Raw genomic sequence first — 12,148 nt, forward strand, 5'->3', positions numbered from 1 at the left:
AGACAGGCTGGGGTCAGCAGGAAGCCCATGGAACACTCTTTCTTAAGGTAAAAACAAATCAACAAACAAACCCAACAAAAAAACTTTGGCTCTACCCATCGCCCAGCAGATCTGTCCGGAAACCTAGAAACTAACCCAGAGGAAGTCAGGTCTGAGCTAGTTTTAAATTCTGCTCTCTATTCCTTTATTAGTTTGTTTCATGATTCAATCAGGCCAACACTGGACATACTGCTCTAAGCTTACACTGTTTTAAACACAGGGAGAATTTAAGAGGCCAGCATTCAGTGACTAAAGACAGGCATGTTAGCTGGGAATGATGGAATGAGGCCAAATCTCTGCAGATGCTAAAAAGGTAGGTTGACATCTAGAAACACAGGTGGGAGGATGATGGATGGGACAAAAACAGTACCCCTCCAAGTTCAGACCTTCACAGTTTCCCCAGTGGGTATGAAGAAATGAGTTAAGCACACAAGCTAGGACATGCTGGGGAAACACAGCATTAAGGAAGCCTGTGGGGGTACCCAGGAACCCCAGGCCAAGTGGTATTTTCTACACACCAACCATAACCTAGTACTCCAAATGGTTCCCTATCAGCAGTGACTTCAAGCACCCCCCAGTTTCCCCAGATGCCGCTCCAGATGGCTGTTCCCTGCCAGCAGGCAAACAGAAAGAGAATGAGATAAGAGGAAAATATCCTCAGAGGTGACCTCTCACCCCAAATCTGTACAGGAATGATGGCTACAGGTTCACTTTGATCTTAAAGGGAACCGTTTTGAGTAAAGTTGTATGTGGTCTTTGGGGAGTATGAATAATTAGAAAGATGGCTTTGAGCTCAGACAGTAGAGCGCTGGCCTAGCATGCAGCAATCCCTGAGGTCCGGCCGCGGGCAGCATCATTTTATCATGAAGTATAAAAAATACTCAATAAAGTAAGTACACATTCATGTTCCCTTAACTTTCTCAACAATTTGCTAAGTGCATTTTACATTGAGAAGGTAAGATAAATGGCTGTATTCTGGAACCCAATACTGACTAGCACTCAACTTTGTTCCTATGAGGAACCTTGCAGGTGTCTAAGGTTAACCAGAGGAGGAAAGGCCTCCTATACAGCAATGTGAGTCTCTGCCATTCAGTCGACCCAATGGTAATAGAAATGGAGGAGGGCCTGCTATATGACCTGCTCTCTGGAGGTACCAGCGACAGGGTGGGATCAAATGAACAAATCCAGACAACAGCAACTAACACCTAGTTCTAAGTTGGGGGAAGCTGAGAAAGGCTGACAATGGTGGACAGGGAAGAATTAATGACATCATAGTGGAAGGAGAAGTAGATGCAGCCCTGAAAGGCTAGGATGTGGGAGGTGAGGAGGGAAAAATGTGTCGTCGAGGACAGTGCACAGGAGTCACTGCGTCTATGTGGGGGAAAGTGCTGGATGATGATGGGACAGAGAACACGTAGGCAAGAACCACTAAGAAGTGAGAAATAGATGTAGAAAGAAAGTTTGTTACAGAATAGTTATACAGTCCCCCTGAATCCTATTACAGTCTCCCCAAATCCTATTGCAGTAATGACACACAGCATTAATGAGAGGTCGTGAGCAGGGAAAAGATATCGTAAAAGCCATTTTGAAGAGTATGGCAAGACAGATTTGAGTAGGACATTCCAGGGCCTGGGAACTCCTCGAGAAGGCAGCTGTAGTGATCAAGGTTTAACAGTAGTTAAGAGATGAGGACAAAAGCTGGGTGTGGTGGCACACACCTGTAATCCCAGCACTCAGGGAGGCAAAGGCAAGCGGATCTCGGTGAGTTCAAGGCCAGTCTGTTACAAAGCAAGTCCAGGACAGTCAAGGCTACAAGGAGAAACACTGTCTCGAAGGAAAAAAAAAAAAAAAAAAAAACAAAGACAAACAAACAAAAAAATAAAGAAGAGATAAGGACAAGCCTGGGAGTGAAAACAGACTTGAAGGCACAGCAGCCAGGCCTGAGAGAGCTGTCCTGCCTTCGAGGCTGGCCCTGGGCTGGCATCTCTGACCTTAGATTTCCGGCAGGTTCCCAACATTCCCTAACTCAGAAGAGTGGTTCACCCCATTTACTGTTTTTTGTACAAAATATATGATTTATGCTCCATACTTGCTTCTCTTTTCAAGACTCCAGAGTTTGGGTACATGCTAAGAAGAGTGTGCTCATATAACTAGGCCCCAACCAACATCTGACATGATGTCTCTGCTGAACTCCCCTGTTAAACAGTATTGAACACAAGGGGTCACATAATTCCACAATGGTGGGATGTAGCACATTGTGTGACTCCAGAGAGGACTCTCGGAAGCCCTGTCTCCTGTCGTTTTGTCTTCCCTGCGTGTCCTGGGTTTAGGCTGTGTCCTGGGACTACATACAACATGACATGGCTGTGTGTACGGTTACAAGGTGTGAGCCCCTACTAGTGAATCACAAGACCTGATCTCAACAGGGGAGAGACATGAATATGACTGAAATGACTTGGGACTGGCCAAATAAGGAAATAAGAAAAGGCGTAACTCAAGAGTCAGTTATAAAAGTGTACCCTTATAATTGACTCCCAATTGCTAGTGCCTTATTTAGGGCAAGAAAATTTTTTCACACACACATGGGGCAGAAATAGCTTTAGCTTTTAAAGACATAAAGGAAATTAAATGGAAAACAAATGGGAATGAAATCACCACTGCTGGCCCTTGTGCCAGGCTCAATTCTAAGTGCCCTCCATCTATGCTATTGATTTGTCTGCTCTGCATAAACCCGATGAGGCAGATACTCTACTATAGCTGCACTTGGCAGCTGAGAAGACCATGACGAAAAGGGGCTAGGTGACATGTCCAAGGTCACGTGACTTGGAGTCAACCTCTGGCACTCCCTCTCTGGAGCCTCTGCTCTTCGTTCCACTCTGGAAAGAAAATGTGTACCAGTGAGGGGTCGCGCCACACTGGACAGTCACTGAACTCACTTCTATGCAGGCTTCCTGCTGCCTCACTCTTCAATTTATTCTGTAACACAAATTGAAGAATCTGCTTTTAGGCCTTGAATGACAACCACCTTGGACAAATGAACAGCTTCTGGCTACAACAGAGTTCCCTTCTAAGCATTTCATCTAAAAATTAGATTTAGAGTCAGTCCCCATAAATAATTTGGAAATACATAAAATTTCCTATAAACCATCTTAGTGTGTTTATAAGTGTTCAAAAACAGTTTGGAGACAGCTCAGTTGGTAGAGCTCTTGCCAAACGTGCACAAACCCTGGGTTTGACCCCCGGCACTGCATAAACCTGGCTTGGTGGCACATGCCTGTAACCCCAGAATGCAGGTAAAGGCAAGAGGAACGAGTCCCTCAGCTAAATAATGAGCTACAGGCCAGCTGGGCTACATGAGGCTGTCAAACAAAAACCAAAACCTTGAAGTGTTTATAAGAGGCAACAAATACACTAAGAGAGTTGGTAGATTAAAAAAGAAAAAGGCTACAAAATATATGTAAAAGTTGGTGGGGGGGGATGGTTTTGGCTTTTGACTTTTTTTTTTTTAAACCAGCTTCTATACAGCACCTGAAAACACAGATCTGTCATTGTTTGTCTTAGGCCTAGGGAAACCGAGTTCCCTGTAGAAATCAATGCTGGCCTTGCAGGCTCCTGGAGCAGCAGCAGACGAAGACCGCTCATCTCTAACACTGTCAAAACGAAGACAGCAGGTCTGTAGCCTTTACTTAGCTAGAAAGCTTTATAACAAGAGTCTGCATCTTTGAAAACTTCTATCATTTCATGAGCTGACTATCTAAGTTTTTGTGCAGTCCAAGCAGAGTCCAAAAACAGCCACGTGTCTAGGGAATCAGGCCCTGCAGCCTTAGACAGCTCAGGTCTGCCTAGCATGCAATCTCAGCTTCTCTTTTCCCCCTGGCCCCCACCCAGCCCCTGCCAGAGACAGTAATTGCTGTGACTCCAATTCTTCAATTTCCCACTGAACGTCCTTTGATGGTGGTCTTCATTTCATTTCCTCAACTGGAAGTCGGCACTACATTACTGACTCACAGCTGAAATAATTCTTAGTTCCAAAGTTTAGGACCCCAATTAAGCCTTATTATACACACTGACTTAACAGTCTTTGGATTATATTCAGATGCTATGTGTGGTCTGATTTTATTGGGAAGGAGCTGGTGTTATGCTTTAAATGTGTGTGTTTGTGTGCTGCACATGTGAATTTACAAGACCCACCTGTCTGCGCCCCCCAGCCAGGGGTTATGGGCATGCACAGTCATGTCCAGCATTTTATTTGGGGATAGAGATGTGAGCTGAGATCCTCCTGCTTGCAGAGAAGTTAAGTACTCTTACCCACTAAGCCATCACCCCAGCTCCACGTTTTATATCTTACATGTCCTCCAAAAGGTACTTTTTCTAAAAGGTTTAGTCCCCAACTGGAGGTGTTGGAAAACTCAGGATGTGGTTGGAGAAAGTGATTGGAGGTGGGGGCTATGCCCTTGAAGAGCATATTGAAACCCTGGCCCTGCCTCTTCTCCAGCTTCCAGTTGGCACTGGAGTTCTCAGTTTCCTCTGCCATGCAATGACTCATCGCCCTGCCAAAGGTCCAAAGGCAACAACACTGGGTGACCACGGCTTGAAACCATGAGCCAAAATAACCTATTCTTCTTTCAAGTTGCCTACCTCAGGCATTCTGTCACAAAGACAGAGTACCTGTTAGTGTGTGGGTATCTGTAAGATCACTCTAAGGAAATCTATCCAAAATGCTGACATGGGGAGGAGGGCTGGGGAAATGGCTCAGCAGTTAAGAGCACATACTGAGGAACAGAGTACGGTTCCTAAAACCCAAACCAGCATCCGACATCTTCGGAACTCCGAGGGCATCTGCACTCACAGCGCACAGATCCAGATATACACACAATTTAAAAATAAGTTTTCTTTGAAGAGAGGTGTAAAGAGCTTTCTCCTCTGGTGATTGAGGTACAAGCCTCCTTTCTTGCCCATCACTGGTGCTTAGCATGTGGTCCTTGGAGCAGCAGCATCCCTCAGGAACTTGAGAGAAATGTTAGCTCTCTCAGGGACCGCCCCCACAAACTCAACTTTCCTAATCAGAATCTCCGGGGGTGGGGTTCAATAGTTACTGGTTCACAAGAGTTCCAAGTGATGCTGACTAACACTCCGGTTTGAGAACCACTTTCTGAAGAGCAGAAAGGCTAGTGACTGGGGTCTGTGTACCACGGGATGTTGAGCAGTCACCCTGGCATTAAAGGATGCTGAGCTCTGGGCTTGGCAAGGATCCATATGCCAACAGTATCTTCTGCCTTGCCAATGTGACTGCAGATAGTCTCAAGTGTTCCCTGGGGGCCACGGCCGATGGAGGAACTGCTGGCACGGATGTTGGAAAAGTGGGACCTGACTTCAGGAAGCCCCCAGATTCTTTAGCTTTTCCTTTCAGGACATCCTTGTTCTCTGTGGCCTTTCTGTAACACATTAACTTCAGCTGGATCCTGCTATAAACACTCAGACTTGCTTTTCTGCGAAGATTTGTGGCAGTACACACCCACAATCCCAGCACTCAGGAGGCTGAGACAGAATGATGGCCAGTGCCAGGCCAGCCTGGGCTACGTAGTGAGACCTTGTCTCAAAAACAAAAATAAATAAATAAATAAATAAACAATGTGGTGGCACACACCCAGAGTTCTAGCAATCAGTCGATGGAGGCAGGAGAATTGGGAGTTTAAGATCACCCTTAGCTGCACAGTGTACTCAAAAGGCCAGGCTGGGTTACAGGAAATCCTGAGTAAAAAGCAAACTGAAAAAGAGCTGATAAGAAAGCTCAGCCTGTCTGCCAAGGCACACGCTGGTAAGCAGGAATCCACACTCATATGTAGATTATTTTACACACACACACAAATAACAGTCTATAAAGTTACTTTTGTAAGCATTAAAGAACAAGTTGCAAAGTTGTATTAAAAAGGTGCAATCTATTTTTTTTTAAATCCTGAAAATTAGTAAAAAGGAAGGCTCACTGATCAAGGCAAGAAGTAAATCCTGTGGAAGGGGGAGGTGGGCTTCTCCTATCAGTGGACCAGGGGAGGGGAGAAGAAAGAGGAAGGGTGGGATTGGGAGGAGACGAGGGAGGGGGCCACAGCTGGGATACAGAGTGAATAAATTGTAAATAATAATAATAATAATAATAATAATAAAGTGAATCCTGTCATTTTGTATTTGCTTCTTGCAGTTACTTGCTGACCAACATAGGCTGTTTTTCCTAATGCAGAGATGTATGACTAAAAGAACTTAGACCTAAAGTAACAGAACTAGGTTCAAATCTCAGTCCTACCACTTAAAGAGTTTTGTGGTCTTGGTAAGTACTTGAGTGTGGTTTGTGCCTCAGTTTTCTGACCTGTCAAATGGCCATCAGAATACAGTATGTTTACCTCATGTTCGACAGACTCTTGGCAAGACCTGACAGAGCATCCTCAGCTGCCACCGCCTTTGCAGTAAAACAGACAAATATTCACACTGTATGCAATGAATAAAGACTGCAAACAATTCATCTGTTCAGATCAAGTTTTAGCACCAATGAGCTTTGCAAAAACTTCCACACACAGGAACTTCCTCCTCTGAAAATGTATGGAGTTTTGGAACTGCTGATCAGGAAAATGGAGTGCACTGTTCTCATGGAAGATATGAGCTTGGATGCAGTAACACACACACCAAATTTGCGCTGGTTGGTAGAGAAGGGACTTTCTAAGGATTAACTATTGCCATTTCTAAAACATACATTCCAATCATATCATTTGCTTATTTTTTTATCCCTGACTGCAAAATAAAATCCAGTTCCTAGAGTCATACCATAATTCTTTTCCAAAACTGGGCACTGCCCTTTCGAGGCCTCAGCCCTTTGCCACCATGGCCTCCCATCCACCTTCTGCTCTGGTCACTTTAAAATAGCTAGAATTCCTTACCACTTCACACTCCCTTCAGTCCTTTCCCTCTGCCTGGAACCAGGCCGTGCACCCTCCTTTCCATAATCCAGTCCTTCATCTATGACGACCTCCTCTACACATGACTCTTGGACCCAGCCCAAGGAGTTTCTTCCTTCTGCATTTTCCAGCCATCTGGGGAGCTGAGACACAGGACCATGTCCCCCGTAAACTGATCAGCACTTGGAAAGAGCTATTTTAATGTCAGCTGCCTTTATACTTACAGTGGAGATGAATGAACAGGTATGTCTGACATGTTCTTGGCTGAATAAGAAAAGCCAGTGTTCTAAGTCCTCAGGCATAATCTATACAGGCTTCCGTGGATCAAAGGCCATGAGGGTCAATAAATCAAAAGTGTATGAGTATAAGCACTGTGGTTTTTGACCCCTCTTTTATCCCCAGGACCTCACATTCAATCGATACAGCATTCCTGGATGGATGAATGGATGAATGGACGACAAGTATGACAAATGATGGTTTCGAGAAAAAATTAAGACCAACCAAAACAAAACAAAGCCCTTGTTCTCACTGAATGCCATGAATTGTGGTACCTACAAAAAGGCTTAAAATACACATCAGAAACCTTCTGTAGCAACTCCTTGGTGGTCCTGTCATTTGCTGCAAGACATTTGAGCAGGAGTGAAAAAAAAAAAAGAGCTGATCCAAGACTCCCCTGAACATGTGAGAAGCAGCTTAGTAATCACTTTCCATAAAAATCTTTATTAGGACCGTTCCTACCCAGCAATCTCAGATATTCAGCAACTTACCCAACACACATGAGTCACAAATAAAATATTTCACCAGATAAGGCCGGCTGAGTTTAATAAACTGTTGTCTGAACTCCTGTATCACACAAACACCCCTATTCTGCCATTTGCCTTGTTTACATTCCCTTCTCTCTAGTCTCATGTTCCGACTCTCCCCACACCATTCCTGTTTCACACACCTACACAAAGGGCCTACCAATCACATAAGCTCTTGTTTGAGGTCGATTACCTGTAAACTGGAGGGAAAACACACTCACTACCTGAGAAAAAAGCTCTAACTGAGCTCATGTAAAAACCAAATACAAAGGTCCAGTAGGAGCTGTGGGCTTCAAGTTTCGTTTTCCCATTCAGGGCAGGTCCCCAATTTCTCTCACTTCAAAAGCTCTTAAGACAAAAAGCTGGGCTCTGCCTGCAGCCCCGGGAGAAGAGAATACTCTCCCCAAAGCCCTTCCAGATTGGGCCTATCACTGCTTGAGACTCCGAGGAAACATTTCCCTCAACGGCTTTTTAAACCTTTAAAAGTTTCAAACTTGCTACAATTCTCAAACAAGGGGGATTTCCCCAGTCACTTTACACTGTCCTGAAAACCCGAGGGCAGATGACAAGTTCCCAGTTCCATTCAGGGCTTCCTCAGTATCTCCTTGACTCAGAGAAACTAGTAACATCTTTGTAACTTCAGTTCCCTCTTGGGTAAAATGAAATCATGGACCAAGTGAGTCTTTTCTGAACTGTAGCGAGTAACCGGCACTGATATAGCAAGGCTGTTTCAGTCTTGTGGTAAATGACATTCTGTTCCTTATTTATGGTGATAAATTACCTGTAAATAAATTTTCCTTCTGAAATACTTGCATCTGGCCTTTTAAATAATGAATCACCTTTATTTAAAAATTGAAGACTATTTGGCCAATGAAGAGTTCAGATGGTTCTAGCAACTGTGGTTTAAAAACAAAAGAAAAACGGATTCCGAGGCCAGGGTGAAGCCCTGAAAGGTTCAGAGCCCCAACCCCAACGACCAAACAAACTAGAAGGAAAAGGTGAATGCCCCTGGAGTTCTTGTAAGGAATAAACACCTGCACCAGGTCCCAAGGTAATCAGCCACCAGCCCTCTGGGACTTGGAACGGACCCAGGAGAACCCAGAAACTCTGGAGCACCAGGCGAACTCCGATGAGGAAGACACAGGAGGCAAAGGTTGGGGCAGCACTATGAGACAGGGTTCCGGCGGCAGGGGGAAATTGGCTGGCGTCCCAAGTTTCAGGGGCGAATTGGGAACCCCGGACTGGAGGCTGCGGTGGGAGCAAGGGTTTGTTTCTAGAGGGGACATGGAGAGGGTAGGTCCCAGGCTGGAAGGGTGTGGCAAGGGTCCTTAACTGAAGACCGCAGGGAGGAAGGCCCTGTGAGACCCAAGATCCCAGGATGGAGGGGTGTTGTATATCAGGGTCCCGAGTTGGATGGGCCCTGTGGGTCAGGGTCCCGGGCTAGACAGGAATTGTTGGGACGACGGGGTCCCGGGACTGGAGGGGAGCTGGAGGACAGGGTCCAGGAATGGGAGAGGCTGTGAGTGGGGGTCCCGTGATAGAGGTGGTGCTGCGGAGGCATGTCCCGGACTGAAACGGGGCAGTGAGACGGTCCAGGGCTGATGGAGCATGTTGGGGTTCCCGGGACTAAAGACGCGCGGAGGGAAAGATCCCAGACTGGGGGCATGAGGCAGATCTCCCTGACGGCACCCGGGTCTCGGGGGACTGCAGGGACGCGGGAGACGGCAGTGGCCCCGCGATCCGGGGTGACCCCAGGAGGGGAGGCGGAGCCGCGGACCCCACCGTGCCTCGTGGCCGCCCCCGCCTCGCGCCCGGCCCCCGCGCGCTCCCGGACCCTACCTGTCCTCGCTCGCGGTGATCACTCCGTCCTCCTTGGGGATGAGCAGCGCGGCGGTGACGGCGTCCTGGTGGCCCTCTATCTTGCTCAGCAGCACCGGGCGGCTGCTCTGCGGCCTGGAGTGGATCTCGGCCGCCATGTTCGCGCCGCGGCCTCCCCCGCGGGCGGCCCATCAGCTGACCGCCGGGCGGGGACGCGCCGGTTGCTCAGGGCAACCCGGCCGCGTGTGCGCCGCGCTGCTGTAAGTTCGCGAGCGCCGCCGCAGTTTCCCGTATTGCCCAGTGAAGTCGCGCGGGTGTAATATCGTGATCCCGGAGAGAAGCCCAGAAAAGCCTGGACCTTGACAAAGGTTAAAAAGCCAAACTGTTCTCCCGGAAACGAATTGAGCTGAGCAGTGGCAGAGCACAGGCACTTGACCCTCAAACAACACCACACTGCATCCACTCTAAGAAGCCATTGTCTGAAAGACACACCCCAATTTCAGGCATGTTAAGAGGTAAGAAAATAGTGTCTCTTAGACTATTTGCGTTGCAGGAGATGGCACTGAATGGTGAGCACCCCCCTGGTTTCTCACACAGATGATCTCAGTACCGATCAGTTTAAGAGATGGAGGTGGCAAATGTTTTTGGCTCAAAATCGAACAACAGAAGTCCACCCAGCGGACTTAACGTGGCAATAGCTTTAAGAAAAACACAAGCAGCCCTAACCTCTGGGAGCTGGGGTGATACCATCATTGGAGCACTCCTAGCCTGTGCCCATGAGTAGCCCCTCACTCACATCCTCTTATAAGTTAACCCAATAAAAGTCATTGTTCCACCAAATTGGACTTTAGTGGTATCTATATTTTGATGTGTTGTTGGCTCCCTACCTAGTATATATAGACATTTGTTCATGTTTCCCCTCGAATAGTGTATGTGACACAGAGCTCCAGCTACGCTAATAACGGAGAGACAGAGACAGAAAAGACAAAGGGCAGACATTCCACTGAGGGAAACAAATAAGTGAAATAAATTAAATCATATGCTACATTAGATAATGTTGGATGCAAAATTAAGTAAAGCAATGAGGGGTAGCACAGACTGTGAGGGTGTTACCGTTCTAACTGGGGCGGTATGGAGAACATAGTTGACTGTAGAGAGCCACCTTGAAGGAAAAGGTACGACCACAGTCTCTAGCCTTCAGGTGCTTCAGCATCTGCTTTAGCTGCTGAGAGGCCCCAGGTAGCAGCCATACGTTTTGCACGGTACCTTGCATTTTACAACTAATCGATTAGACAGAAGCATCCAGACCCGACCAACCATCAGGACACATTGCTAAGCAATACTGGCTCCAGAGCTCCCTCTTGGCCTGAGCCGGGCTTCATCAGCCCAGTGCTACTAACGACTATTGCTATCTAATCTTGCCAGCACCCTCACCTCCACAGGTGTTAAGCTCTAATGATATCCTGGGTGCAAACTTCTGGCTCAGCTTCTGCTTGTAGAGAATACAACCTGAGACAGGTGACTAGTAAAGGCTTCCTTGCAAAGACATTTGAGCCAGTCAGGAAGCAAGCCCTGTGGAATGTGGGCAAACTGCTATCCTGGACAAGAAAATAGCACATACTGTGGCCCAGGGGTGAGCAGAGCTGGGGCTCTATGGGAACAGGACAGCAACCAGTGATGCTGAGGGAAGATGGAGTAGTAGGAAGAGAGATAAAACAGACAAAATAGATAATCCTCAGCCAGGAGAACTGGGCAAGATTTTGGGTTTTTGTTTGTTTGTTTGTTTTCATGTGTCAGGAGGCTGATGAAAGATTTCCTAAGCCGGGAACATGAAGAAGAGATGGATGTGGGATTCAGTTTTCAACAGGAAAATGTCTGACGCTGTCTATTGGGTCTTCAAATGAAGGTGACAAGTAGACAAACAGGAGTTCTTCACACAGTGTGGAAGAGTGGCAGCAGGCCCTGCACTGCAGATGCCCTTCAGAAGGTCAAGGCATGCCGATGGAGTGTGTCTTGCAGACACTGGCAGCACCACAGGTGCTCAGAGGCTGGCAGCAAAGGGGAGGAAGCAAGTTCATTCTTGTTCTGAAGGCAGCAAGGTGGTTGAAAATAAGCAAGAAGGGTAATCTATAAAGAGTTGTTCAGAAATTCTGGTTTGGGGATGTAGTTTGGGTAATAGAGTTCTTGAGTAGTGTGCATGAGGCCCGGGACCACACAAAATGAGTGTGCTGGCGAACACGCCTGTAATCCCAGCTGTAGAGAAAGAAAGGTTAGAAGTTCAAGATCATTCTTAGCTACATCGTGAGTCTGAATCCTGCCTGGGCTACATGAGACCAGTGTCTACTCGAGCCTGAAGGATACTGGAGCACACAAAGCCAGCTCACCCACATCAGAGAACTTAACCCTTCTGGATTTGTAAACATGACTGAAACCTAACTTGACCCATTTCTTGTAAATGTCTGTAGCAAAGGAAAACAAAACTTAAGCTCAGCCTATCAGAAGCTGTCAGCAAGAGCTTAATTATACAACTAGAATTTTCCCAGT

General features: G+C 46.8%; 1 protein-coding gene across 1 annotated transcript in view; it reads right to left on the reverse strand.

The window, feature by feature from the left end:
• Window positions 1-9,833, reverse strand: part of Wdfy1 (WD repeat and FYVE domain containing 1) — a 47,388-nt gene extending 37,555 nt beyond the window's left edge. Inside the window, exon 1 of the mRNA XM_021644492.2 lies at window positions 9,626-9,833. Within this exon, the coding sequence (XP_021500167.1) occupies window positions 9,626-9,762 (137 nt within the window). The 5' untranslated portion in view covers window positions 9,763-9,833. The remainder of the gene's footprint in view (window positions 1-9,625) is intronic.
• Window positions 9,834-12,148: the final 2,315 nt, after the last annotated feature.

This window comes from Meriones unguiculatus, chromosome 15, assembly GCF_030254825.1.
Source record: "Meriones unguiculatus strain TT.TT164.6M chromosome 15, Bangor_MerUng_6.1, whole genome shotgun sequence".
In the NCBI taxonomy this organism is placed as follows: Eukaryota; Metazoa; Chordata; class Mammalia; order Rodentia; family Muridae; genus Meriones; species Meriones unguiculatus.